The 27,482-nt window shown below is 42.5% G+C and overlaps 2 protein-coding genes across 2 annotated transcripts in view; both read right to left on the reverse strand.

Moving 5' to 3' along the window:
- The window catches only part of LOC309347871 (uncharacterized protein), a 35,955-nt gene extending 26,298 nt beyond the window's left edge, over positions 1-9,657 (reverse strand). The window contains exon 1 of the mRNA XM_081872782.1: positions 9,567-9,657. The gene's annotated coding sequence lies outside the window, so the exon portion shown is untranslated. The remainder of the gene's footprint in view (positions 1-9,566) is intronic.
- A 5,261-nt stretch (positions 9,658-14,918) lies between these two features.
- Positions 14,919-27,482, reverse strand: part of RRBP1 (ribosome binding protein 1) — a 34,647-nt gene continuing 22,083 nt past the window's right edge. Inside the window, exons 13-21 of the mRNA XM_081872654.1 lie at positions 27,187-27,264; positions 23,945-24,034; positions 23,064-23,156; positions 21,530-21,601; positions 21,146-21,241; positions 18,390-18,473; positions 17,151-17,243; positions 16,627-16,770; positions 14,919-15,089 (exon numbers count right to left, since the gene is read on the reverse strand). Coding sequence (XP_081728780.1) covers positions 15,048-15,089; positions 16,627-16,770; positions 17,151-17,243; positions 18,390-18,473; positions 21,146-21,241; positions 21,530-21,601; positions 23,064-23,156; positions 23,945-24,034; positions 27,187-27,264 — 792 coding nt within the window. The 3' untranslated portion in view covers positions 14,919-15,047. The remainder of the gene's footprint in view (positions 15,090-16,626; positions 16,771-17,150; positions 17,244-18,389; positions 18,474-21,145; positions 21,242-21,529; positions 21,602-23,063; positions 23,157-23,944; positions 24,035-27,186; positions 27,265-27,482) is intronic.

Below are 27,482 nucleotides of genomic sequence, written 5' to 3' on the forward strand. Positions count from 1 at the left end.
TCTACTTTTCTTAATATTGTTTCTCTGTCCAGGGCAGCTGTATACCAGCTCCATCTGGTACACAGGCTGAGACCCTACCTGCCCAAGGACTGTCTCGCCAGAGTGGTGCATGCCCTGGTTATCTCCTGCTTGGACAACTGCAATGCGCTCTATGTGGGGCTACCTTTGAAGGTGACTTGGAAACTACAGTGATACCTCAGGTTACATACGCTTCAGGTTACAGACTCCGCTAACCAAGAAATATTACCTCAGGTTAAGAACTTTGCTTCAGGATGAGAACAGAAATCATGCTCTGGTGGCGCAGCAGCAGTGGGAGGCCACATTAGCTAAAGTGGTGCTTCAGGTTAAGAACAGTTTCAAGTTAAGAACAGACCTCCGGAACGAATTAAGTTCTTAACCTGAGGTACCACTGTACAACTAATTCAGAAAGTGGCAGCTAGACTGATGACTGAAAGTGGCTGCTAGAACCATACAACACCAGTCCTAAAGGATCTTCATTGGCTCCCAGTGTGTTTCTGGCCTCGGTCCAGTATACCCGAAGGAGCGTTTCCACCCCTATCCATCCCCGCCCATCTGGCTGGGTTTCCCCAGCCAGATGGGCGGGGTATAAATAATAAATTATTATTCTTATTATTATTTAAAAATATAAGCTAGTTGTCCCCACCACTTTCTGTGACAATACAGCAGACCTGCAAATTATGTGCATTTAACTCGTGAACTTTCAGCTTTACATTTTTTTGCAAGAAAAATGAAGGGAGGCAAAAACTGGGTGGACATCCAGAAAACCAAACTGGCAATTCCAGCTGCGATTGCACCCATTGCATTTTAACTATATGTGATTTTGGCTTTACGTGTTAAGTTGCTGTTGTGCGGTACATTTCATATATTTGTTCACAGTACTTTCTTGTCTGCTGTCAATCTTCTACCCAGGTTTCTCCACACCAATCTCTACCATGCTCTGCCTCAGTCACCTTTTGTATAAACTAAAAAGGTCCAGATTGCTACTACCTTTCCACCACAGGGGAGATGCTCTGGGCCCTGATCATCTGGGCAGTTTTCCCAAGACGGAGTTGCTGGCCCCAGAGAAATGCTGGCCCCTTTTGGAGAGAAACTTGCACACAGCATCCCACATGCTGTTACTCCATGGATTTGTATGGGGCCAGATCTTCACACAGGGGCAGGGGTCCCCAGCCGTAGCCCCCCACTATCCCCTCCCCAACCACATACCCTCCAGCATTTCTCTGAAGAAAATAGGGACCTCCTATTCAAATAATAGCAATAACAAAAACAATAACAATAATAATATTTATACCCCCCCCATCTGACTGGGTTTACCCCATAAATTCTGGGCAGCTTCCCACACCTATAAAAACAAAATAAAAAAATTAAAAGTTCTGATGCTTGGGGGTCGCGTCCCTGCATACCTTCCAACATTTCTCTGATGGAAATTGGGACCTCCTGCTCAAATTAATAATAATAATAATAATGACGATAAATACTACTATTTATACCCACCCCCATTTGACTGAGTTGCCCCACACGCTCTGGGCAGCTTCCCACATCTACAAAAACAAAACATTTGAAAAGTTCCTTATAGGGGGCTGCCTTCAGGTGGCTAGAGGGTCGCATCCTGGCGTCCCTTCAACATTTCTCTGATGGAAATAGGGACCTCCTACTCTAATAATAATAATAATAATAAATACTATTTATACGCACCCCCATCTGACTGGGTTGCCCCACACACTCTGGGCAGCTTCCCACATCTACAAAAACAATAATAATTTTACTATTTAGACCCACCCTATCTGAAAAGTTCCCTATAGGGGGCCGCCTTCAGGTGGCTAGAGGGTCGCATCCTGGCGTCCCTTCAACATTTCTCTGATGGAAATAGGGACCTCCTACTCTAATAATAATAATAATAATAAATACTATTTATACGCACCCCCATCTGACTGGGTTGCCCCACACACTCTGGGCAGCTTCCCACATCTTTAAAAATGTAATAAAATATTTGAAAAGTTCCTTATAGGGGGCTGCCTTCAGGTGGCTAGAGGGTCGCATCCCTGCGTCCCTTCAACATTTCTCCGATGGAAATAGGGACCTCCTACTCAAATAATAATAATAATAATACTATTTATACCTACCCCCATCTGACTGGGTTGCCTGGAAATAGGGACCTCCTACTCTAATAATAATAATAATAACAACAACAACAACTATTTATACCCACCCCCATCTGACTGGGTTGCCCCACACACTCTGGGCAGCTTCCCACATCTACAAAAACAATAATAATTTTACTATTTAGACCTACCCTATCTGAAAAGTTCCCTATAGGGGGCTGCCTTCAGGTGGCTAGAGGGTCGCATCCTGGCGTCCCTTCAACATTTCTCTGATGGAAATAGGGACCTCCTACTCTAATAATAATAATAATAAATAATATTTATACGCACCCCCATCTGACTGGGTTGCCCCACACACTCTGGGCAGCTTCCCACATCTTTAAAAATGTAATAAAATATTTGAAAAGTTCCTTATGGGGGGCTGCCTTCAGGTGGCTAGAGGGTCGCATCCTGGCGTCCCTTCAACATTTCTCTGATGGAAATAGGGACCTCCTACTCTAATAATAATAATAATAAATACTATTTATACGCACCCCCATCTGACTGGGTTGCCTGGAAATAGGGACCTCCTACTCTATTAATAATAATAATAATAATAATACTATTTATACCTACCCCCATCTGACTGGGTTGCCTGGAAATAGGGACCTCCTACTCTAATAATAATAATAATAATAATACTATTTATACCTACCCCCATCTGACTGGGTTGCCTGGAAATAGGGACCTCCTACTCTAATAATAATAATAATAATAATAATAATAATAATAATAATAATAATATTTATACCTACCCCCATCTGACTGGCTTGCCTGGAAATAGGGACCTCCTACTCTAATAATAATAATAATAATAATAATACTATTTATACCTACCCCCATCTGACTGGGTTGCCTGGAAATAGGGACCTCCTACTCTAATAATAATAATAATAATAATACTATTTATACCTACCCCCATCTGACTGGGTTGCCTGGAAATAGGGACCTCCTACTCTAATAATAATAATAATAACAACAACAACTATTTATACCCACCCCCATCTCACTGGGTTGCCTGGAAATAGGGACCTCCTACTCTAATAATAATAATAATAATAATAATAATAATAATACTATTTATACCTACCCCCATCTCACTGGGTTGCCTGGAAATAATAATTTTACTATTTAGACCCACCCTATCTGAAAAGTTCCCTATAGGGGGCTGCCTTCAGGTGGCTAGAGGGTCGCATCCTGGCGTCCCTTCAACATTTCTCTGATGGAAATAGGGACCTCCTACTCTAATAATAATAATAATAAATACTATTTATACGCACCCCCATCTGACTGGGTTGCCCCCCACACTCTGGGCAGCTTCCCACATCTTTAAAAATGTAATAAAATATTTGAAAAGTTCCTTATAGGGGGCTGCCTTCAGGTGGCTAGAGGGTCGCATCCCTGCGTCCCTTCAAAATTTCTCCAATGGAAATAGGGACCTCCTACTCAAATAATAATAATAATAATACTATTTATACCTACCCCCATCTGACTGGGTTGCCTGGAAATAGGGACCTCCTACTCTAATAATAATAATAATAATACTATTTATACCTATCCCCATCTGACTGGATTGCCTGGAAATAGGGACCGCCTACTCTAATAATAATAATAATAATACTATTTATACCCACCCCCATCTGACTGGGTTGCCTGGAAATAGGGACCTCCTACTCTAATAATAATAATAATAATAATAATACTATTTATACCTACCCCCATCTGACTGGGTTGCCTGGAAATAGGGACCTCCTACTCTAATAATAATAATAATAATACTATTTATACCTACCCCCATCTGACTGGGTTGCCTGGAAATAGGGACCTCCTACTCTAATAATAATAATAATAATACTATTTATACCCACCCCCATCTGACTGGGTTGCCTGGAAATAGGGACCTCCTACTCTAATAATAATAACAACAACAACTATTTATACCCACCCCCATCTGACTGGGTTGCCCCACACACTCTGGGCAGCTTCCCACATCTACAAAAACAATAATAATTTTACTATTTAGACCCACCCTATCTGAAAAGTTCCCTATAGGGGGCTGCCTTCAGGTGGCTAGAGGGTTGCATCCCTGCGTCCCTTCAACATTTCTCTGATGGAAATAGGGAACTCCTACTCTAATAATAATAATAATAAATACTATTTATACGCACCCCCGTCTGACTGGGTTGCCCCCCACACTCTGGGCAGCTTCCCACATCTTTAAAAATGTAATAAAATATTTGAAAAGTTCCTTATAGGGGGCTGCCTTCAGGTGGCTAGAGGGTCGCATCCCTGCGTCCCTTCAAAATTTCTCCGATGGAAATAGGGACCTCCTACTCTAATAATAATAATAATAATAATACTATTTATACCTACCCCCATCTGACTGGGTTGCCTGGAAATAGGGACCTCCTACTCTAATAATAATAATAATAATAATAATAATAATATTTATACCTACCCCCATCTGACTGGGTTGCCTGGAAATAGGGACCTCCTACTCTAATAATAATAATAATAATAATAATACTATTTATACCTACCCCCATCTGACTGGGTTGCCTGGAAATAGGGACCTCCTACTCTAATAATAATAATAATAATAATACTATTTATACCTACCCCCATCTGACTGGGTTGCCTGGAAATAGGGACCTCCTACTCTAATAATAATAATAATAATAATAATAATAATAATACTATTTATACCTACCCCCATCTGACTGGGTTGCCTGGAAATAGGGACCTCCTACTCTAATAATAATAATAATAATAATAATAATAATATTTATACCTACCCCCATCTGACTGGGTTGCCTGGAAATAGGGACCTCCTACTCTAATAATAATAATAATAATAATAATACTATTTATACCTACCCCCATCTGACTGGGTTGCCTGGAAATAGGGACCTCCTACTCTAATAATAATAATAATAATAATACTATTTATACCTACCCCCATCTGACTGGGTTGCCTGGAAATAGGGACCTCCTACTCTAATAATAATAATAATAAATACTATATATACGCACCCCCATCTGACTGGGTTGCCCCACACACTCTGGGCAGCTTCCCACATCTACAAAAACAATAATAATTTTACTATTTAGACCCACCCTATCTGAAAAGTTCCCTATAGGGGGCCGCCTTCAGGTGGCTAGAGGGTCGCATCCTGGCGTCCCTTCAACATTTCTCTGATGGAAATAGGGACCTCCTACTCTAATAATAATAATAATAATAAATACTATTTATACGCACCCCCATCTGACTGGGTTGCCCCACACATTCTGGGCAGCTTCCCACATCTTTAAAAATGTAATAAAATATTTGAAAAGTTCCTTATAGGGGGCTGCCTTCAGGTGGCTAGAGGGTCGCATCCCTGCGTCCCTTCAACCTTTCTCTGATGGAAATAGGGACCTCCTACTCAAATAATAATAATAATAATAATACTATTTATACCTACCCCCATCTGACTGGGTTGCCTGGAAATAGGGACCTCCTACTCTAATAATAATAATAATAATAATAATACTATTTATACCTACCCCCATCTGACTCGGTTGCCTGGAAATAGGGACCTCCTACTCTAATAATAATAATAATAATAACAACAACAACAACTATTTATACCCACCCCATCTGACTGGGTTGCCCCACACACTCTGGGCAGCTTCCCACATCTACAAAAACAATAATAATTTTACTATTTAGACCCACCCTATCTGAAAAGTTCCCTATAGGGGGCTGCCTTCAGGTGGCTAGAGGGTCGCATCCTGGCGTCCCTTCAACATTTCTCTGATGGAAATAGGGACCTCCTACTCTAATAATAATAATAATAATACTATTTATACCTACCCCCATCTGACTGGGTTGCCTGGAAATAGGGACCTCCTACTCTAATAATAATAATAATAACAACAACAACAACTATTTATACCCACCCCCATCTGACTGGGTTGCCCCACACACTCTGGGCAGCTTCCCACATCTACAAAAACAATAATAATTTTACTATTTAGACCCACCCTATCTGAAAAGTTCCCTATAGGGGGCTGCCTTTAGGTGGCTAGAGGGTCGCATCCTGGCGTCCCTTCCAACACTTCTCTGATGGAAATAGGGACCTCCTACTCTAATAATAATAATAATAATAACAACAACAACTATTTATACGCACCCCCATCTGACTGGGTTGCCTGGAAATAGGGACCTCCTACTCTAATAATAATAATAATAATAACAACAACAACTATTTATACGCACCCCCATCTGACTGGGTTGCCTGGAAATAGGGACCTCCTACTCTAATAATAATAATAATAATAACAACAACAACTATTTATACGCACCCCCATCTGACTGGGTTGCCCCACACACTCTGGGCAGCTTCCCACATCTACAAAAACAATAATAATTTTACTATTTAGACCCACCCTATCTGAAAAGTTCCCTATAGGGGGCTGCCTTCAGGGGGCTAGAGGGTCGCATCCTGGCGTCCCTTCAACATTTCTCTGATGGAAATAGGGACCTCCTACTCTAATAATAATAATAATAACAACAACAACAACTATTTATACCCACCCCCATCTGGCTGGGTTGCCCCACATACTCTGCGCAGCTTCCCACATCTACAAAAACAATAATAATTTTACTATTTAGACCCACCCTATCTGAAAAGTTCCCTATAGGGGGCTGCCTTTAGGTGGCTAGAGGGTCGCATCCTGGCGTCCCTTCCAACACTTCTCTGATGGAAATAGGGACCTCCTACTCTAATAATAATAATAATAATAACAACAACAACTATTTATACGCACCCCCATCTGACTGGGTTGCCTGGAAATAGGGACCTCCTACTCTAATAATAATAATAATAACAACAACAACAACTATTTATACGCACCCCCATCTGACTGGGTTGCCTGGAAATAGGGACCTCCTACTCTAATAATAATAATAATAACAACAACAACAACTATTTATACGCACCCCCATCTGACTGGGTTGCCTGGAAATAGGGACCTCCTACTCTAATAATAATAATAATAATAACAACAACAACTATTTATACGCACCCCCATCTGACTGGGTTGCCTGGAAATAGGGACCTCCTACTCTAATAATAATAATAATAACAACAACAACAACTATTTATACCCACCCCCATCTGACTGGGTTGCCCCACACACTCTGGGCAGCTTCCCACATCTACAAAAACAATAATAATTTTACTATTTAGACCCACCCTATCTGAAAAGTTCCCTATAGGGGGCTGCCTTTAGGTGGCTAGAGGGTCGCATCCTGGCGTCCCTTCCAACACTTCTCTGATGGAAATAGGGACCTCCTACTCTAATAATAATAATAATAATAACAACAACAACTATTTATACGCACCCCCATCTGACTGGGTTGCCTTTAAATAGGGACCTCCTACTCTAATAATAATAATAATAATAACAACAACAACTATTTATACGCACCCCCATCTGACTGGGTTGCCTGGAAATAGGGACCTCCTACTCTAATAATAATAATAATAATAACAACAACAACTATTTATACGCACCCCCATCTGACTGGGTTGCCCCACACACTCTGGGCAGCTTCCCACATCTACAAAAACAATAATAATTTTACTATTTAGACCCACCCTATCTGAAAAGTTCCCTATAGGGGGCTGCCTTCAGGGGGCTAGAGGGTCGCATCCTGGCGTCCCTTCAACATTTCTCTGATGGAAATAGGGACCTCCTACTCTAATAATAATAATAATAACAACAACAACAACTATTTATACCCACCCCCATCTGGCTGGGTTGCCCCACATACTCTGCGCAGCTTCCCACATCTACAAAAACAATAATAATTTTACTATTTAGACCCACCCTATCTGAAAAGTTCCCTATAGGGGGCTGCCTTTAGGTGGCTAGAGGGTCGCATCCTGGCGTCCCTTCCAACACTTCTCTGATGGAAATAGGGACCTCCTACTCTAATAATAATAATAATAATAACAACAACAACTATTTATACGCACCCCCATCTGACTGGGTTGCCTGGAAATAGGGACCTCCTACTCTAATAATAATAATAATAACAACAACAACAACTATTTATACGCACCCCCATCTGACTGGGTTGCCTGGAAATAGGGACCTCCTACTCTAATAATAATAATAATAACAACAACAACAACTATTTATACGCACCCCCATCTGACTGGGTTGCCTGGAAATAGGGACCTCCTACTCTAATAATAATAATAATAATAACAACAACAACTATTTATACGCACCCCCATCTGACTGGGTTGCCTGGAAATAGGGACCTCCTACTCTAATAATAATAATAATAACAACAACAACAACTATTTATACCCACCCCCATCTGACTGGGTTGCCCCACACACTCTGGGCAGCTTCCCACATCTACAAAAACAATAATAATTTTACTATTTAGACCCACCCTATCTGAAAAGTTCCCTATAGGGGGCTGCCTTTAGGTGGCTAGAGGGTCGCATCCTGGCGTCCCTTCCAACACTTCTCTGATGGAAATAGGGACCTCCTACTCTAATAATAATAATAATAATAACAACAACAACTATTTATACGCACCCCCATCTGACTGGGTTGCCTTTAAATAGGGACCTCCTACTCTAATAATAATAATAATAATAACAACAACAACTATTTATACGCACCCCCATCTGACTGGGTTGCCTGGAAATAGGGACCTCCTACTCTAATAATAATAATAATAATAACAACAACAACTATTTATACGCACCCCCATCTGACTGGGTTGCCCCACACACTCTGGGCAGCTTCCCACATCTACAAAAACAATAATAATTTTACTATTTAGACCCACCCTATCTGAAAAGTTCCCTATAGGGGGCTGCCTTCAGGGGGCTAGAGGGTCGCATCCTGGCGTCCCTTCAACATTTCTCTGATGGAAATAGGGACCTCCTACTCTAATAATAATAATAATAACAACAACAACAACTATTTATACCCACCCCCATCTGGCTGGGTTGCCCCACATACTCTGCGCAGCTTCCCACATCTACAAAAACAATAATAATTTTACTATTTAGACCCACCCTATCTGAAAAGTTCCCTATAGGGGGCTGCCTTCAGGTGGCTAGAGGGTCGCATCCTGGCGTCCCTTCCAACACTTCTCTGATGGAACTCGGGTCGTTGTCTGAAGGGAAAGCGGGACGTGCCCGGGTCTAATCAAAAACAGGGACCCTGGGAGGCTCTGCACCGCCCACCCACCCCGCCTCCAGAGTCCGCTCCCCTGCGCCGGTTCTCCGGCCACGGGCGCTGCTCCTGCCCGGCGGCGCGGAGGTTAGACGAGGCCCCGTCGGCGGGTTCCCTGGCGGCGAGGCCCTTCTCCCCCCTCAGAGCGCTCACCTCGCCGCCGCCGCCGCCGCCTCACGGGGAGGCCGAGCAGGCCGCCGCCGCCGCCGCCATGGCCAGGCCGAAGCCCCGCGGCCCGCCTGCCGAGCGAGGCCTCCGAAGGGGCACCTGTGGCGCCCGCCGAGCAGGAGCAGCCGCACGACGACGGAGGCTACGACGAGCCCCGGCCGCCTCTCGCGATTGGCCGGTGGGGGAGGGGGAGGGGCCTGAATAAGCCCCGCCCCTCTCCGCCGGTCCAGCGCGGAGGGATTCCGACCGCGGGTTGATTTATTTTATTTATTTATTTATTTTTAAAGAATATTTATTAAAAATTTGCAGGTTCCAAAAAGGAAAAAAGAAGAAGAAAAATATAAGAAGAAATACAAAAATGCAGAGATACAAAAGAAAAGAAATTACAGAATACAAAATAGGAAAAGACAAACAATTAAAAAACAAATCCATCTTTTAGCTTATACTTCATTTACTTCTTTCCCTGACCTCCTCACACCTCCCAAATTCACATGTTTAGTTTAGCAAATCCTTTCCCTCTTTGTTTTAATCTTAATCCAATGTCTTAACACATTATAACTTTATATTTTCCTCTGTTATCAATCTATTTTTGCAAATTCATTCCAACCTTATTGCTAAAACCACTTCATTTCAATCCAACATCATTTTAACTTTCATTAATTTTACAATATTTCTGCAAATAGTCTTTAAATTTTTTTCCAATCTTCTTCCACCGACTCTTCTCCCTGGTCTCGGATTCTGCCAGTCATTTCCGCCAATTGCATGTATTTATTCGCGGGTTTATTCCGTACGGTTCAGACGCCGCTTTCCTGCTGCAGATGAACCTCGAAGAGGCGGGTCGCAAAAAAAGATGAGGCCGTGAAAACCCGGAAAATTCACTTGGAGAAGAAAAGAGAGCTGATTTGTTTATTTACTTTGGAAACAGGAGCTTTTGTTAAGGATGGAACAAATTAAAAGGCAAGGGCTGCTTGCTAATGACACATGTGTTTCTCTCTCTTGTATGTGTGTGTTTGGATCTATAGAGGTCAACACGCGCGTTTCCACCAGGAGAAGACACACGATCAGCTGCAAAAACAAGAGTTTATACTGAAAACAAAAGCCAAGAAAATGCGACGCTGACATACAAAGCACTTCGCATTTGTAATTTTGAAAGAAAATGCAGCCAATCGACTTTAAATTCTTTCACTGCAATGGTTCAGCAGCCAGCAGGTTGTTGGTTTTTTTTAGGAAACTTGTGGGTTCCCCCCCCCTTTTGTTGTTTATTTATTTTATTATTCAGAGGCTTACACTACATCACTGCAGTTTGGCCAGAGCAAAATAGATCCAAACTATCTGAGCAGGGAGAAGTCTGTCTGTAGTTCCGAAATGTTGACTATAATATAAAAATAACTTCAGATATCAAGGCAGAGGACTTTTTCTGAAAGGATGTGCTCTGCCGGCTTCAGCTTCCCAGGAAGAGCTGCTTCCGGCACATTTCTGGCAATTCATAGCTGAAGGCTAACCAATGTGCTAATCATATCCTTAAATAAAGAGGCATTTCCCTCCTCAATAAGCTGTTTATAGCAGCCCCATTGCATCTGGATAGTACATACTCATATTTTCCCATGTACTGATGAAATAGCACATAATGCATTTATTTGGGCTTGTTGGCTGGCAGAAGTTGTATCACCATGGTCTGAGAGACCTTGGGAGCTCTTCTGTGGTTACAAGTTATCATTCAGAATTACAAAAATACACAGCAAATTCCTCTACACTTGATTTCTCTGGAACTGTGATTACTTAAGGAGGCAGCTCTTTATTCAGGGAATTTGCGTAATTTCTTCCAATGCGATGCCACAATATTCTTGAATGTGCTTTGCAATGCAAAGCAGCAATGTATTTCTGTCTTTGGCAGCTCTTAGGTTTGCTTGTGTTTTTGTGTTTTTAAAAAAAGCATTACAGATCCAAAGCTCCAATACGAGCTGGGTGCACAAATCATTGTAGTTGGATGTATAAATTCTGTTTTTAATTGGACAGCACACATTTCACCCGGAACATTTCTCACTTCATTATCAAACTGGGCAGACACACTGCGAAATACAAAGGGACAAAGTACCGTATGTTTTGCTCTATAAGACGCACCAGACCATAAGACGCACCTAGTTTGGGGGGGAGGAAACAAGAAAAAAAAATTCTGAATCCCAGAAGCCAGAACAGCAAGAGGGATCTGGCTTCTGCGATAGCCTCTTGCTGTTCTGGCTTCTGGGATAGCCACTGAAGCCTCTCCCGGGTAGCGAGATGAAGGGTCCCCCTGGCCGGAAGAGGCTGCGCTCGGGTAAGCTGCCCTCTGTACCTTCCCCCATCTCCTGCAAGAACCGTGTGCTTTTTAAAGGGAGTGCGGTTCTTGGGGGCTTTTCTGGGAGGTGGGGGAAGAGACAGAGTCGCACGCTCTGTCCCTTCCCCCCACTTCCCTCAAGAGCTGCGCGAAGCCTCCGCAGGGCAGCAGGGAGCCTTCGTCCTGCTGCCCTACAGAGGCTTCGCAGGGGCTATCCAAAAGCCAGAATAGCTAGAGGTGGTCTAGCTTTGCGCGAAGCCTCCGCAGGGCATGGGGAGCCTTCCTCCCCGTGTCTGCGGCGGCTTCTGGGACAGCCCGTGAAGCCTCCGGAGGGCAGTGGGATAAAGGCACCCCACTGCTCTCCGGAGGCTTCACAGGCTGTCCCAGAAGCCAGAACAGCAAGACGGAGCGCTGCGCAGCGCTCCCGCTCCCTGTTCTGGCTTAGCCGCGCAGCCTGCATTCGCTCCATAAGATGCACACACATTTCCCCCGTTTGTGTAAGGAGGGAAAAAGTGCGTCTTATAGAGTGAAAAATACGGTAATTGGACGAAGAGGTGTTATAACAGCCCATTCTGTGCTTTATCTTGTTTTGCTCTCTCCCCCTCCACTGTGTACACTAATTTCAGGAAAGGCGCTACCATGTGGAGCGCTTCAGCTCAGTCCTGCAGAGCAGTGGTGTTGCTTGGGTTCCCATCTTCGCATGCGCTCCCACTTACATGCGCGCCAATACCGGCGCTGAAAGGGGGCGAGGTGGAACGCGGCAGCGGCAGAATGGGGGAACCCAGTGTAAGTGGTTCTCACCGGGGTGCCACAGAAAGAACGTGTTTGGTCAAGGGAGCTGTGGACTCAAAAGAGTGAAAAGCACTGCCGTAGGGTATATAGTGGTACCTCAGGTTACATACGCTTCAGGTTACATATGCTTCAGGTTACAGACTCCGCTAACCCAGAAATAGTGCTTCAGGTGAAGAACTTTGCTTCAGGATAAGAACAGAAATTGTGCTGCGGCGGCGCAGCAGCAGCAGGAGGCCCCATTAGCTAAAATGCTGCTTCAGGTTAAGAACAGTTTCAGGTTAAGAACGGACCTCCGGAACGAATTAAGTACTTAACCTGAGGTACCGCTGTATTCTGGACTGCACACACAGCTGACGTTCAGCACAAAGCAGTCCTGTTGGGCTCTAATGCTAAGTCAAACTATGAACACGCTCCATGTTTTCATGTGTGCTGTGCGCTGCCAGAGAATATTAGGGAAGCTGCCATGACTAATCTTCTTAAAAATTTAATACCTCTCCTCAAGCTAGGCGCAGAATCCCATTTTTAATTGCGAGCAACCAGCTGTTTGGGAGAAGCCCACAAACAGGGCATGACAGCAGTGGCGTAGCGTGGGTTGTCAGCACCCGGGGCAAGGCAAGTAATTTGCGCCCCCTAACCCGTGGATTTGCGCCCCTAACCCGTGGATTTGCGCCCCCTAACCCTAACCCGCAGATGTTGCGGCCGGTGCGGCCGGCCCCCCTGCACCCCCCACGCTACGCCACTGCATGACAGTAGCACCTGTAACTTGTTTGTGCTGCAGCAACTAGGACAGTAAGGAGCCTTTAAGAAGACGGAGTCCCAGCCTTCCTGGAACACAGGTGGGAAACAGAAGGGTTCCCTGCTTCTGGATGAGACTCCAGTATTCAGAATGTGGCCGCAGCCTGCCTTTGGAATGGTGTTTGACTGTCCCTTGCAAGCAACAGCGACACATGATGTCCTCTCCCAGATGTTGCAAGGTGTTCACATAGAGACAAACTGCCGTGATTGTGTAGGCAGGCTGCTTATAGCCACACGTAACTTCATCAAATGCTTCCCAGGCAATGGGTGGGGTTTCACGATGAATCTATGAGATTACCCAAGCCGTCTTTGTCTTAATAGCATTTCACACAATTTTCAAGGCCATTTTGATGGTGGCAATCACCCCATCGATCAGGCATGATTCCAAAGCTACCGGGTTCCGCTCTTAAATCTGGCGGGACTATGAAACATGTTGACAATTACTTTTTGGACAACCACTTTTTGGATTACAAAGATGACGATAGGGAGTGGGACTCTGGGGAATGGGCTGGCTTGATGAAGGAAAATGGAGATTATTACCGGTTGGAATTCCCCAGAGACCTACTCCCCAAGGAGAAAGGGAAGAAATTAAGAAAGAAACCAACAAAAGACAAGGAAGAGTGCAACTACAAACAAGAACAAGAAAATCTGCAGAAGGGGCATAGAAGAGACTTAAGGGCCTCGGATATAAGATCACCAGATTGATGGACTGGATGGAATGTATAGAATGGACTGACTTAACCCGAAACCAGGAAGAAGGGACGCTGGATACCAACTAGGGAAAAATTTCTTTTTTATTTTTGGAATTAGTGTAATATTAATGAAATATTAGGGAAAATGCTGGAAAGGAATTAATTGGCTTTAGTAGAAAGGATTTAAGGAGTTATGTATAAATATGGTTTAAATTTTGAATTTTAAGGCTTGTAAGGTAAGATAAGGTTAAATAAATTAAGGTAAATTGAATAACAGAATATGGTAAAAGACGGAAAGGATATGTTGAATTAATTAATAAGAAAGATTGTTAAGACAAATTATTTAAATAAAAATTGAGAAATATGGGAAGAATTTGCTGAAACAACGAATTAAGTCAGAATACAAAAAGGGAGGTGCGAGGAGGTCTAAGAAACAAGCAAATGAAAAGATGTAATATGGGATGTGTATTTTTCTTTTTTTATCTTTTTTTAGTTTTTTCTTTTCTTTTTTCTGTTGTATTTTTCTGTTCTTTATTGTATTTATGTATTTTTGAAACTTTGAATAAATATTATTTTTTTAAAAAAACAAACAAAACAAAGCTACCGGGTTCCTCCTCATGGTCCACAGTTTTTCCTGCAGCAGGAATTATTGCAGTTTTTACAACATAGTCAAAGAGTGTGTTTATTGATGGGTTCTTGCACAGTTTACTTTTATTCTTTAAAAAAACAACAACACTAAAGCAATTTCTGGTCAATAGTGTCTTTTTTCTTTCTTTATTTCTTTTGCTTCTCCCTACATTAAACAAGTGCATAGTTTAGGAAAGTGTTAAGGCATTTCATATGGTGAAAAACATGTCCTGGATTTCGGTTTGGTCAAACGGATGTGCCTTCCTTGGCAGCGTCTTCATTTTCTCCCTGAAGCAGAACGAAAAGTAAGTTATTGCACTTTGTCTTCTAAACAGTTTTCAAGAAGCAGCTGGTCAGAACAGGAAAAAAAATTAAAGAAACCTTGTAAATTAAGATTACAGATTTGAGGAATTCAAATGCAGTTTATACTGGGGTCTTACAGAGACAAAATTAATGTAGGAATTTCGGGGTTTCTGAATTGTACAGTCCCCCCTCCTCTTGCATAATACATCATGCGCTTATCTGCATGCTCTGATCTTACTACGTTGTACAAATTGTACCTCATGTTGCAGAAAGCAATGGGGGGGGCGGAGAAGGTGCTGGGCCACAGTCAACAGAAGCCCTATATTTTTTAATTTTTTTAAATAATTTTTATTGTTAAAATAATTCAACATTAATACACATACAAACATACATTTCATACAACATACCTACATACCTACAACATACCTACACTCAATCCCACAGATAATTCCCATCACCATCCACCACCCCTCACCCTTTGTGTTAGACTTCCAATCTACTCAATTGCAATTTCTTTCTACTTCTATTACTTTCTCTCACACACTTTTAACCTAATTTCATATTTCTTTTTCTATTACACATTGTTATCCATCTTATTTAGTATTCCAATATTTGAAACGAAACTTGTTTATTCTAATAAGAGTTCTGATTTTTCGATATAGTTTTGCAAGTATCTTTTAAACACCTTCCAGTCCCTGTCTGCCTTCTCTTTTGAGATCCTTCCAATTTCTCCCATTGTTTTGGATATATTGTAGTACTCCAATAATTTGGCAAGCCACTCTATCTTTGTTGGTACATTACCACTTTTCCAATTTTTCGCGATCAATAGCCTTGCGGCTACTGTTGCGTACAAATATAAAGTCTTGTCTTCTTCCTTTAGGCTTCCTGGTACTATTCCCAATAAGAAAACCTTCTGGTGTTTTCCTAAATGAATATCTGAACATTTTTTTCATTTCGTTATATACTGTTTCCCAAAATTGTTTGATGTTTAAACAATTCCACCATATATGTATCATAGTACCTTTTCCATTGTTGCATCGCCAGCAGACATCGCTACAATTTTTATTCATTTTTGCTATTCTTTCAGGTGTTAAATACCATCTGTGTTGTATTTTGAGATAATTTTCTTTCAATATATAACACATAGTGAATTTCATATCTTCCTTCCACAATTTTTCCCATTGTTCAAACATAATATTTTTCCCAATATCTTGCGCCCATTTGATCATTGATGCTTTAACCAATTCATCCTTAGTTTCCCACTCTAAAATCAGATTATACAATTTAGATATATTTTTTGATTTTTCTTGTATTAAGTATTTATCAAATTTTGATATTTCTTTTTCAAATCCTAACTTTTTGTCTTTCGCTAATCTTTCGCTATAGAAGCCCTATATTTTTAACCATGTTTAGTGCTGCCCTCCAAGTTCTTCAGTACCAAAAATTGTTTCTTGCTCCAATAGAAGACAATGCCAGGTTAACGTGGGCAGATGAGTCAAGGAAAGAGGAGGAATTCAAGTACCGTTTCCTTAAGCTGTTCCTGCAGTTTTACCACTGTGTCTTTTTCCTTGGCCAGCTGCTCTTGGGTGACTTGCAAAAGCTCTTTTAGTTTGGTAGCTGCACATCCCAAGTCCTTTGTTAACTTCTTCTCCTTCTCTAGTGTTTCCTTTAGTTGGCAAAACAAACAAACAAACAAACAATTATTCTCAGGGCAACGAATGTGTGGTACAGTGGTACCTCGGGTTACATACACTTCAGGTTACAAACTCCGCTAACCCAGAAATAGTACCTCGGGTTAAGAACTTTGCTTCAGGATGAGAACAGAAATCGTGCTCTGGCGGCGCGGCAGCAGCAGGAGGCCCCATTAGCTAAAGTGGTGCTTCAGGTTAGGAACAGTTTCAGGTTAAGCACAGACCTCCGGAACGAATTAAGTACTTAACCCGAGGTACCACTGTATTTCCAAGAAGGTGGAATTCAGTGTTGAATTCCCACATCTCTGCCTTGTTCCTCCCTCTGCCTAAAGCAACACAATGGTAGAAGCCTTACCTGGAGCCGCAAAACATCTTCCTTGGCAGCCTCGTTTCCACCAAGTTTTAGCTTCTCCAGTTCAGCCTGCAAGCTGCACACCAAGTCCTGAGCCTTGAATTTCAAAAAAGTTGAAGTTTAAATCAGCTGCACTATTGAAGAGCCGAAATAACAAACACTTTAATAAAAAAAGAGACTTATCAAGCTGGAAACTACTCAGAACCGGCATTGGAAGGCTGATCATAAACACATAAAACTTCATCTGGAATATTTTTATTACAATAACGATGCTAATAAGAATGTCAAATCTGGTGTGTTCCGCACTGAAAGTGTCAGGCCCGTTTAAAGATCCAGTATTGAAACCATTGTCCAAAACCACATACAGATCTAAACTTCTAATACTAAACTGAAAACCACCGGGGGGGGGGGGAGACAGCACACAAAACAAAGCCACTCCAGTATGGTACAAGCAGTAATTGCTGGGTATTGATTAGATCCCATCCAAATAGCTGTGCTGATTTGGAAGCAGGGAATATTAATGAAAAGTACATTGGGACAAGGACCTCTTTGTTATATAACGGAAATATAGTTTTTCAAGTATGGGGCACAATATCTCATAATTGTGTTACTTATCTATTAGCTCCCCTCCTGCTACTGATTGTTCCCTAAATCGCACAGCCGCAGTGTGTGTGTGTGTGTGTGTGTGTGTGTGTGTGTGTGTTAGAAACACACCAGAGAAAGCTCTTGGTGCAGACAAAGTGAGGAGAGGTTTCTGGCCTAATCCTGGCTGGTAAGAGAAGGGATAACTCTTCCTCTCAGTAATCTCAAGAAGAAATTGGGAGACTCTATGCCAGAAATGAAAGGGGAAAAAATCAAGAGACACTGCTGAATGCTATGCATAAAGCATAATGTGTGGTTTGGCCCAAAATGTCTACGCGAAGAGTTTGAGAATAAATTCACATACTAGTTTCCTGTGGACAGGGTTGGTTTTATTTTTTGTATGGAACCCAAACCGACTTGGCTGAGGCTTGTGTTTCTTTATAGGACTGTCAACACACACCAGTGAAAACAAACTTGCTATTGTTAACACAATAACTTGTGGCAGTTGCAAGACTTCCAAATTAAGAGCCCCCAATCCTGGCATCAGTGGCGAAGTGACTTCAAATATTGTTATGTAGTCTTGAGGTTTACCATTGGCCTATGAGTTTTACTATCTTATTGACAACAACGAGGAAACTCTGTCATGATGGAATCATTTACCTGAGCCAGCTCCTGGGCTTTTTTGAGTGCTTCTGTTTTTCTTGAGTCCAGGTGTTCTTGGGATTCAGATAACAGTTGTCTCAGCTAAAACACACAGAGACACGATTGCAGTACCTTAGTACAGGCATAGGCAAACTCGGCCCTCCAGATGTTTTGAGACTACAATTCCCATCATCCCTGACCACTCATCCTGTTAGCTAGGGATGATGGGAGTTGTAGTTCCAAAACATCTGGCGGGCCAAGTTTGCCTATGCCTGCCTTAGTATATAAACAGAGTTTATTTGAAGATGAAGAGCCATAACCTTCTGTGACCATATAACTAAGGATGGGGTCACTGCTTGTCTGTGTTCTTTCAGTGCTCATGGTTTTGACCATGCAGGTTCAGTTTGTTTTGTATTGATGTAAACCTCTAGAATGTATTTTGTATAGCTAACTATTTAGCTCTATCCCCAGTATATCTTATCTTATAGATATGGCTAGTGGATAATGCAAATAAAGTTTTTATCTGCTTAGTCGGGCTCAGCACAGAGCAGTGAACTCAGCTCTGCCACTGAGCTGAAAAATGCAGAAAATGTTGAGCTGCAGCTCAGAAATGTGACTGATGTTGACTCTAATGCAAATCACCTGCCCTCAGTTATGTTGCAGAAATATGGCAAGGCATAGAGCTCGACTCTTTTCTATGTTTAGTATTAATATAATACTTAGGCTTTTAAAAAACAAAAACGTATCAGTGGTTAACCGAAGCAGGAGCTCAATACAGGAGGCAGTCTGATGCAAACAAAGCTCAGTTGCATAAAATTCCACGCCTAAATCCATTTACAACAGATTTCTCCTCCATCCAGTGTGGTACTTTATGGTATCCATCAGGGTTAAACTTAATGGTTTATTTCTTTTAAACAACAACAATTTTTAATTATCTATTTTCTTGTATTTCTGAGGATTTCCTGACAGCAGAAGGTGCTTTCTATTTGAGCAGCTAGTTCTGCACACTGTGCTTCAACCCCCCCCACCTTGTTCTTTGTTTTCCCAGAACAGACAACCTAAGAATCTAATTGTTGTTGTTGTTGTTGTTGTTGTTGTTGTTGTTGTTGTTATTATTATTATTATTATTATTATTATTATTATTATTATTTATACCCCGCCCTCCCCTGCCAAGGCCTGGCTCAGGGCGACTAACAAGCAATAATAAAACAAGCAATAATAAAAATAAGTTGAATGAATACAACTTAAAAGCAAAATTAAAATACAACATTAAAATATTGAAACATTAAAATATTAAAATGTAGCCTCATCGCAGGAGGAGAAAGGAAAAGAAAAAAGAAAGAGGGGGAGGGAATCAAATTGACTCCAAGCCAAAGGCCAGGCGGAACAACTCTGTCTTACAGGCCCTGCGGAAAGAAATCAGATCTCATGAGGCAGAGCGTTCCACCAGGCTGGAGCCAGGGTTGAAAAGGCCCTTGCTCTGGTTGAGGCTAATCTGACTTCCTTAGGGCCTAGGACCACTAGGGTGTTGCTATTTATGGACCATAAGGTCCTCCGTGGGGCATACCGGGAGAGGCGGTCCCGTAGGTACGAGGGTCCTAGGCCGTGAAGGGCTTTAAAGGTCAAAAGCAGCACCTTAAACCTGATCGTGTACTCCACCAGGAGCCAGTGCAGCTGGTATAGAACCGGATGAATGTGATCTCGCAGCGAGGACCCCGTAAGGAGTCTCGCCGCGGCATTCTGCACCCGCTGGAGTTTCTGGGTCAGTCTCAAGGGCAGCCCCACGTAGAGCGAGTTACAATAATCCAGTCTGGAAGTGACTGTTGCATGGATCACAGTGGCTAGGTCAGGGCGAGAGAGGTAAGGGGCCAACTCCGCTTGGCGGAGATGAAAAAATGCCGCCTTTGTTATAGCTGCAATCTGCGCCTCCACGGAAAGGGAGGTGTCAAAGATTACACCCAAACTTTTTACGGATGGTGCTGGCACTAATTACGCCCCCGCAAGAGATGGGAGTTGCCCCCCCAATCCCATATCGTCCTGTCCCAGCCAAAGGACCTCTGTCTTTGAAGGATTTAACTTCAACCGGCTCCCACGTAACCATCCAGCCACAGCTTCCAAACATCTGGTCAGTGTGTCTGGGGCCGAGTCAGGATGGCCATCCATCAACAGATAGAGTTGGGTGTCATCAGCATATTGATGGCAGCGCAGCCCAAAACTCCAGACAAGCTGGGCAAGGGGGCGCATAAAGATGTTGAAAAGCATCGGGGAGAGTATCGCACCCTGAGGCACTCCACACACCAAGGAGTGGTGCGATGACAATTCCCCCCCAGGCGCCACCCTCTGTCCCCGACCAGAGAGAAACGAGTACAGCCATTGAAGGACTGTGCCCTGGATCCCCACGTCGGCATGGGGATTTCATTTTTAAGCCATCAATGCAACTTAAAATCAAAGTAAAAGTTAATAAAGGTTCTATTCACCCAGTGGGACTGCATTCAAAGAAGTGTTTTAACAATCAGGGGTCTAGATTATTAAATGGCAAGTCCCTTTTACTATTTCCCCCCCACACTGAACCTGTGAACACATTCTGCTGAATCACAGAATAGTCCTCTGTAACTCAAAAGAATGCGTATTCCTTTACCACGAGCTTGAAAAGGTCCATCTACTTTTCTTCGCAGACACCACATGATTATTTCCTTAACCTTTTCTGCCACCAGTTCTCCAAATCATGATCAGTACACTTTCCCTAAGAACTCAAATGTCTCACAAACACTTACATGCTCAACTTCTTTCATGTAATTCTGACGTTCAGAGTTGGCTGTTGCCAAGTGATTTTCCAGCTGTGCTTCCAAAAGAGAGGTGTATTCTTTCAGCTGTTAAAAAAGTGGGGGGCAGGGAGAACAACAGGAAGCTGTTAAGCTCACATTTCCCCCTTATACCAGAAAGTTTGCATTGGAATCATATTTATACATTCCTGGACACCACAAGAAATCCTCCCTCCTCTTAAGGAAAGGGTTTTGGGATTACACATCCCAGTCATGTTTTGGGCTTGCTCTGCGTTAGCTAAGTTCATGTCCCACAGTCTAAAGGAAAGTGGTAAAATGCCCCATTTTCAAATTTTTCATATTCTTTCCTTCTGGAGTCTTGGAATGGTTCCATACCTTGTCTGTATTCTGAAGTTCCATCTTTAACTTCTCCACATCATCTTCAAGAGATTTCATTTGGTCCTGGGACTAAATGAAGCATTTCCCACACCCAAGGGACCAGAAATTAGAGCATTAGTGTATAGCATTTACCGTTAATATTTTCACTTGAGATATATCTTGGCACAAATATGCCATCTAGAGTTCTGCTTACATGCCTTGGGCTCAAGGAAAACAAGGCAAAACATCTAAGGGCTATCGGCTGAAAGTGAAGTTGCAGGTAGAGAATTTCCAGCTGTGTATTATCATCATCATCATCATCATCATCAATTAATTAATTAAATTATATACTGTCCTTCACCCATAGATCTCAGGCAGTTCTTCCTTAACACATAACTGAAAAAGCTACATATGTTCACCTCCGTTATCTAAACCGCCTGAGGGGAAGTGCCTAATTTTTGGACATGGAATAATATCATTGGCAGAGGGGTGAACAAATGAAATATTTCACCATCACCTCTGTGCTGCACAGTGGAAAGTGCTCATACTGGTCACAAGGAGAAAGTGGTTTCGGTAACAACTCTAAAGCATGCATATAACAGTGATTTAAAAAAAATTCATTCCAGCTTTTTGAGACGTATTCTTGGACTCCCAGCTGTGATCAAATATGAAACAATGTGTGCAGAAATAGGCATACACACACTGGAATATTGGGCATGGTCCACCTCAATAAAGTACTGGTTACGCTGCCACTTTCGCTGCCCTCCATCAAGTCTGCTCGCTGATTTGCTCAAAGACTCCTATAAATCAAGATGGTATCAGCACCTCGAAAAAAAGATTGAATCTTTAGGCATCGAGCTGGAGCCCCTGTACAACTCTAATGAGCAGTACATTTTTCATAATATCCTAACTAGACTAAAGGATGTCGAGAGACAAAATATTATGGCAGCTGTAAACAAAATTTGCTCCCCCACATTCTATGATTTAAATATCTTAGATAGTAGAGCCAATTACGTCACTAAATTAATAATCCCAGCCCAACGTAGGGCTTTTATGCTGGCCCGTTTAAATGTTTTTCCCTCAGCATTTGTCAGGGGAAGATATCAAAACGTTCCTAGAAACAAGAGATTCTGCAGATGCTCTATGAATGTCCCGGACACTGTAGAGCATATTCTCTTTCATTGCCCATTGCACAGTACGCTCCGTCAACGCGTGCTGTCCCCTCTTTCGGGTGGTCTGGAACCCCAGCAAGGTAAATGTGTGGGACTTTACCTATCCGACGCTGACCAAAGGGTAACGGCGGGGGTAGCTGAGTTTTTGGCAGCAGTCCTCCAAGGAGCAGGTTAACAAGGAAAACCACTGATTTTATATGTATATATATATATATATGTATGTAACCATCTGCTGCCTTTTTATATACATTTCAAGGTTTTTATATGTTATTTTCTCTTTTATGGTTTTATTTGCATAATGCCTAATAAAGGTTTGATAATAACTAACTAACAACTCTAAAGCATGCACGCGAATACACACACTCTCCTTCGGCAAATACCTTCTGAAGTGCTTCTTCAGATGCAATCAGCTTCGCTTTCCACACCTGCTCCTCCTCCTCCACGCTCTTCTGCAAGTCTTTGAGCATCCTTTCCTAGTTTTGAGAAACAAAGCATGAAAACACAATTGAGAATAGAAAGGACTTTACATTTGAAGTTCATTCTCCTCATTAGATGAGTTGGTACTCTTGCCACTAGCTCTGCAAATCTTGAGCAAGAGACTGCTCAGTTCCAGAACTTGGAAAAACTAACAACTTAAGAACTGTTAAACATAGAATAATTAACCACATCCGTTGTTCCGAGAAAACTATCCCTGAACTTCTTTCTTCCCAGTTGTTTCTGCTGTTTTCAGAGTCATAGTCTGGGAAAGGCTCCCGGGGCTGGAGGGTGGGGCAAGACAGGTGGAAAAGCCATTGCCTGCAGAAAGTCACTCTCCCCTCAGTTCTTCCTCTGGAGCAGAACAGGTCCCTTATAGAGTAGAATCTCCAAAAGTGGCATCTATCCAAGTGTTAAATTGTGGGTGAACATATCAGACGACACAGCTATTCTTCATACAGCTCTTGTTTATTCACAAGCCAGAACAGAACTGAACTGAAGGGTTCAGCCAGCCTGCTTATATAGAGCTCCACTGCAACGCAACAGTAACCATTTTCTGTAACTAGCCAATCACTGAACGTCACTTTCGATCCCTTATTTGCATATGTGGACCTGAACTATCTACAGCATCCTCCTGCTGGCCCAGGGTGAGAACTTCAGCACATAACACCCAGGACAAGCAAAGCACAGAAACAATGGCCCCTAAGGGAAAACAACTTTTCTGAGCAGTACCCAGTCAACTGAACTCAATGTAATATGTCTAGCTGGTATAAAAAATTTCACTTACTGTCTCTGCAAGAATGGTCCTATACTGATCACATTCTGCTTGCAGGGCACTCATTGCCTCATTTGCTTCTCTTAACGGAAGTGTCATCTCCTAAAAACACATTTCGGAGACAAGCTTTTAGAGGAAACTGCGCTGAGTAGATTCAATACTTGAGATGAAAGCAGCCAAAAAGTCCATCAACCCCAAACCTAAAAATGCCACAAAATTCAGTATGCCAAAATCAGAGTGGGTATGATATACTACACAAATGCATTTATATAATAATTTCAGAGAATATACCGAAAGGCAAAACTACTTGCTAGAGTTCGCCAATGTGGCAACTAACTCATCCCATCCATGCAAGGATTTCCCCTTCTGCAATGGGACCTTCCTCCCCTTTAAACTGCCTGTACATACTGCAAATCTCCTCAAATCTGCTCCATACGGTTGAGGGAAACCCGCAGAACCAACTGGGGGTGTGTGTGCATGTGGGCAGGACAGAGGGGAATGTTGTACAAAGAGAAATCAGTGTGCTGAAAAAATGTTCACTTAGAGCTATACTGGCTACAACTCATCGTGATCGCTGGTGGTCTTCTCCAGCTTGAGGGAAGGTGAGAAACCCTCCCACACCCAGGACTCAAAATCCTTTCCTGGTGCCATTTTAAATCGGCTTCACCCACTTTACATCTGGGGAAAATAAAATGTAGATTTAGATGCTATTTGTTTTCTCCTCTAGACTGTGATTTAGGATTTGCCATCCTCTTTTAAGCAAAATAGGGACGCAGGTGGCGCTGTGGGTTAAACCACAGAGCCTAGGGCTTGCCAATCAGAAGGTTGGCGGTTCAAATCCCCGCGACGGGGTGAGCTCCCGTTTGTTTGGTCCCTGCTCCTGCCAACCTAGCAGTTCGAAAACACGTCAAAGTGCAAGTAGATAAATAGGTACCGCTCTGGCGGCAAGGTAAATGGCGTTTCCGTGCACTGCTCTGGTTCGCCAGAAGCGGCTTAGTCGTGCTGGCCACATGACCCGGAAGCTGTACGCCAGCTCCCTCGGCCAGTAAAGCAAGATAAGCGCTGCAACCCCAGAGTCGGCCACAACTGGTCTAATGGTCAGGGGTCCCTTTACCTTTAAGCAAAATATGTGCCCATGCAACACATTTTGCTTACTTAGACCAGTTACTTAAAGGAGATTCAAGGCTTTCAAACTGTTGTGTGTACACTGGGGGGGGGGAGGAGTAGCATATGGGAGGACGAAGCTTCCAGGGCTTTGGAAGATATTTTGACTAAGAGCTGCAGGAGGGGTGAGCCCAAATATTTTATTTAACATTGGGCTAAAGATATTGGTCATAATATACAATTAGAAGATTGGGAAAAATTATGGAGAGAGGGAATAAATTTTACTGCCTGCAGTGCTTTAAAGGAAAATATAATGAAAATGATGTACAGATGGTATATAACACCAGTGAAATTAGCTAAAATGTATGAAACGAATAGGGACGCGGGTGGCGCTGTGGGTAAAACCTCAGTGCCTAGGACTTGCCGATCGCATGGTCGGCGGTTCGAATCCCTGTAGCGGGGTGAGCTCCCGTCTTTCGGTCCCAGCTCCTGCCCACCTAGCAGTTCGAAAGCACCCCTAAGTGCAAGTAGATAAATAGGGATCACTTTCTAGCGGGAAGGTAGACGGCGTTTCCATGTGCTGCGCTGGTGCCGGCTTGCCAGAGCAGCTTCGTCACGCTGGCCACGTGACCCGGAAGTGTCTCCGGACAGCACTGGCTCTTAAGTGAGATGGGCGCACAACCCTAGAGTTGGACACGACTGGCCCATACGGGCAGGGGTACCTTTACCTTATGAAACGAATAATAAATGTTGGAAATGTAAGGAAAAAGAAGGTACTTTTTACCATATGTGGTGGGAATGTAAGAAAGAGAAGGACTTCTGGGAAATGATTTATAAGAAGATTTTATAAATGTTGAAATATACATTTCTAAAAAACCCCAGAAGCCCTTTTGCTTGGTATTGTACGTATATTCATAAGTGTGATAAAAATTGTTTTTATATGCGACAACTACAGCAAGGATGCTGTTAGCCTAACGATGAAAGCAGGAAGAATTACCAAGAAAAGAAGAGTGGCAGATGAAATTGATGGATTATGCCGAGTTGGCGAAATTAACTGGGAAAATTCGGAACCAGCAAGACCAGACTTTCCTGAAGGACTGGAAGAAATTCATGATATATTTGAAAGACAATTGTAATCAATTGACATCGCTTGTAGGGTTACAGTAAGTTTTGTAAGGAGAACTATATGAATGATTGCAAAAGAGGACTAAGAAGGAGTTTATTTAGGATTTGGATTTTATAGCAATAATTATAATAATAAAATGCAAAATTAGAAAGGAAGTTAGAAAACCATCAGTTGAGGTTGATGGAAGTCCTAGGCTGTGATAGCCAAAGGTTCGTTATGTTGTTTAAAATGGGAAGTTACGTTTGGAAAACGTGTAAAAACCAATAAAAATTATATATATAAACAAATATTTTATTTAACACCAAGTTATTAGCCTTCCTCAAACATGGGTATCTGCCACTAGACAAATGACCAAACTACACAATATGTTACAATGTGTATGACTGTATTCAATGTGTCTGGTTTGTGTGATTTTCTGTTTGTTTGTTTCCCAATAAAAATTGCCTCCCTTCCATAGGAGGGACATTGCTATTGCTGCCCGTTCAAAGCTGCCCCCCCCCCCGCCATGCCCAGTCAGCTGCTATTCAACAAAGAAAACCTCCGCCGCTATTGTGCGGCTCAATGGCAAGTTCTCCAAATGAGGCCTTTTTAATACAGTGGTGCCTCGCAAGACGAAATTAATCCGTTCCATGAGTCTCTTCGTATAGCGGTTTTTTCATCTTACGAAGCAAGCCCATTGACAACTTAGCAGATTAGCGCTATTAGCGGTTTAGCGGCTTTTAGCGGATCAGCTGATAAGCGGCTTATTAGCGGATCAGCTGATAAGCGGCTTAGGGCTTAGGAAAAGGCGGGGAAAGGGAAAAAACCCCGCAGGAACTCGCAAGACATTTTCGTCTTGCAAAGCAAGCCCATAGGGAAATTCGTTTTGCGAAGCGCCTCCAAAACGGAAAACCCTTTCGTCTAGCGGGTTTTCCGTCTTGCGAGGCGTTCGTCTTGCGGGGCACCACTGTATTGTCCACCCACAATATTTGTTACTGTGTTGTATAACACTTTTCATGTGAGGGTATTTGCAGATTATACCTACAGGTTCTGTTCTTGCACCCTGCGACTGAAGCGTTTCCAAAGCCTTTTCTTTAAACTGTTGCAACCATTCAGCATACACCTGAGAAGGAAACAAATAACAATAACAATAACAATAATTTATTACTTATACCCCACCCATCTGGCTGAGCCTCCCCAGCCACTCTGGGCTTATGAAGTGAATAAACATTGCAAAGTATTATATTCCTTTCCAGCTCATACTTTCAACAGTGTGTTCATTTTTAAGAGCTTGTACATGTCTAAATCACTCTGTCTCAATTTCTTCTTCCTTACCTTCTC

This window comes from Podarcis erhardii, assembly GCF_964252035.2.
Source record: "Podarcis erhardii genome assembly, chromosome: 8".
Lineage (NCBI taxonomy): Eukaryota > Metazoa > Chordata > Lepidosauria > Squamata > Lacertidae > Podarcis > Podarcis erhardii.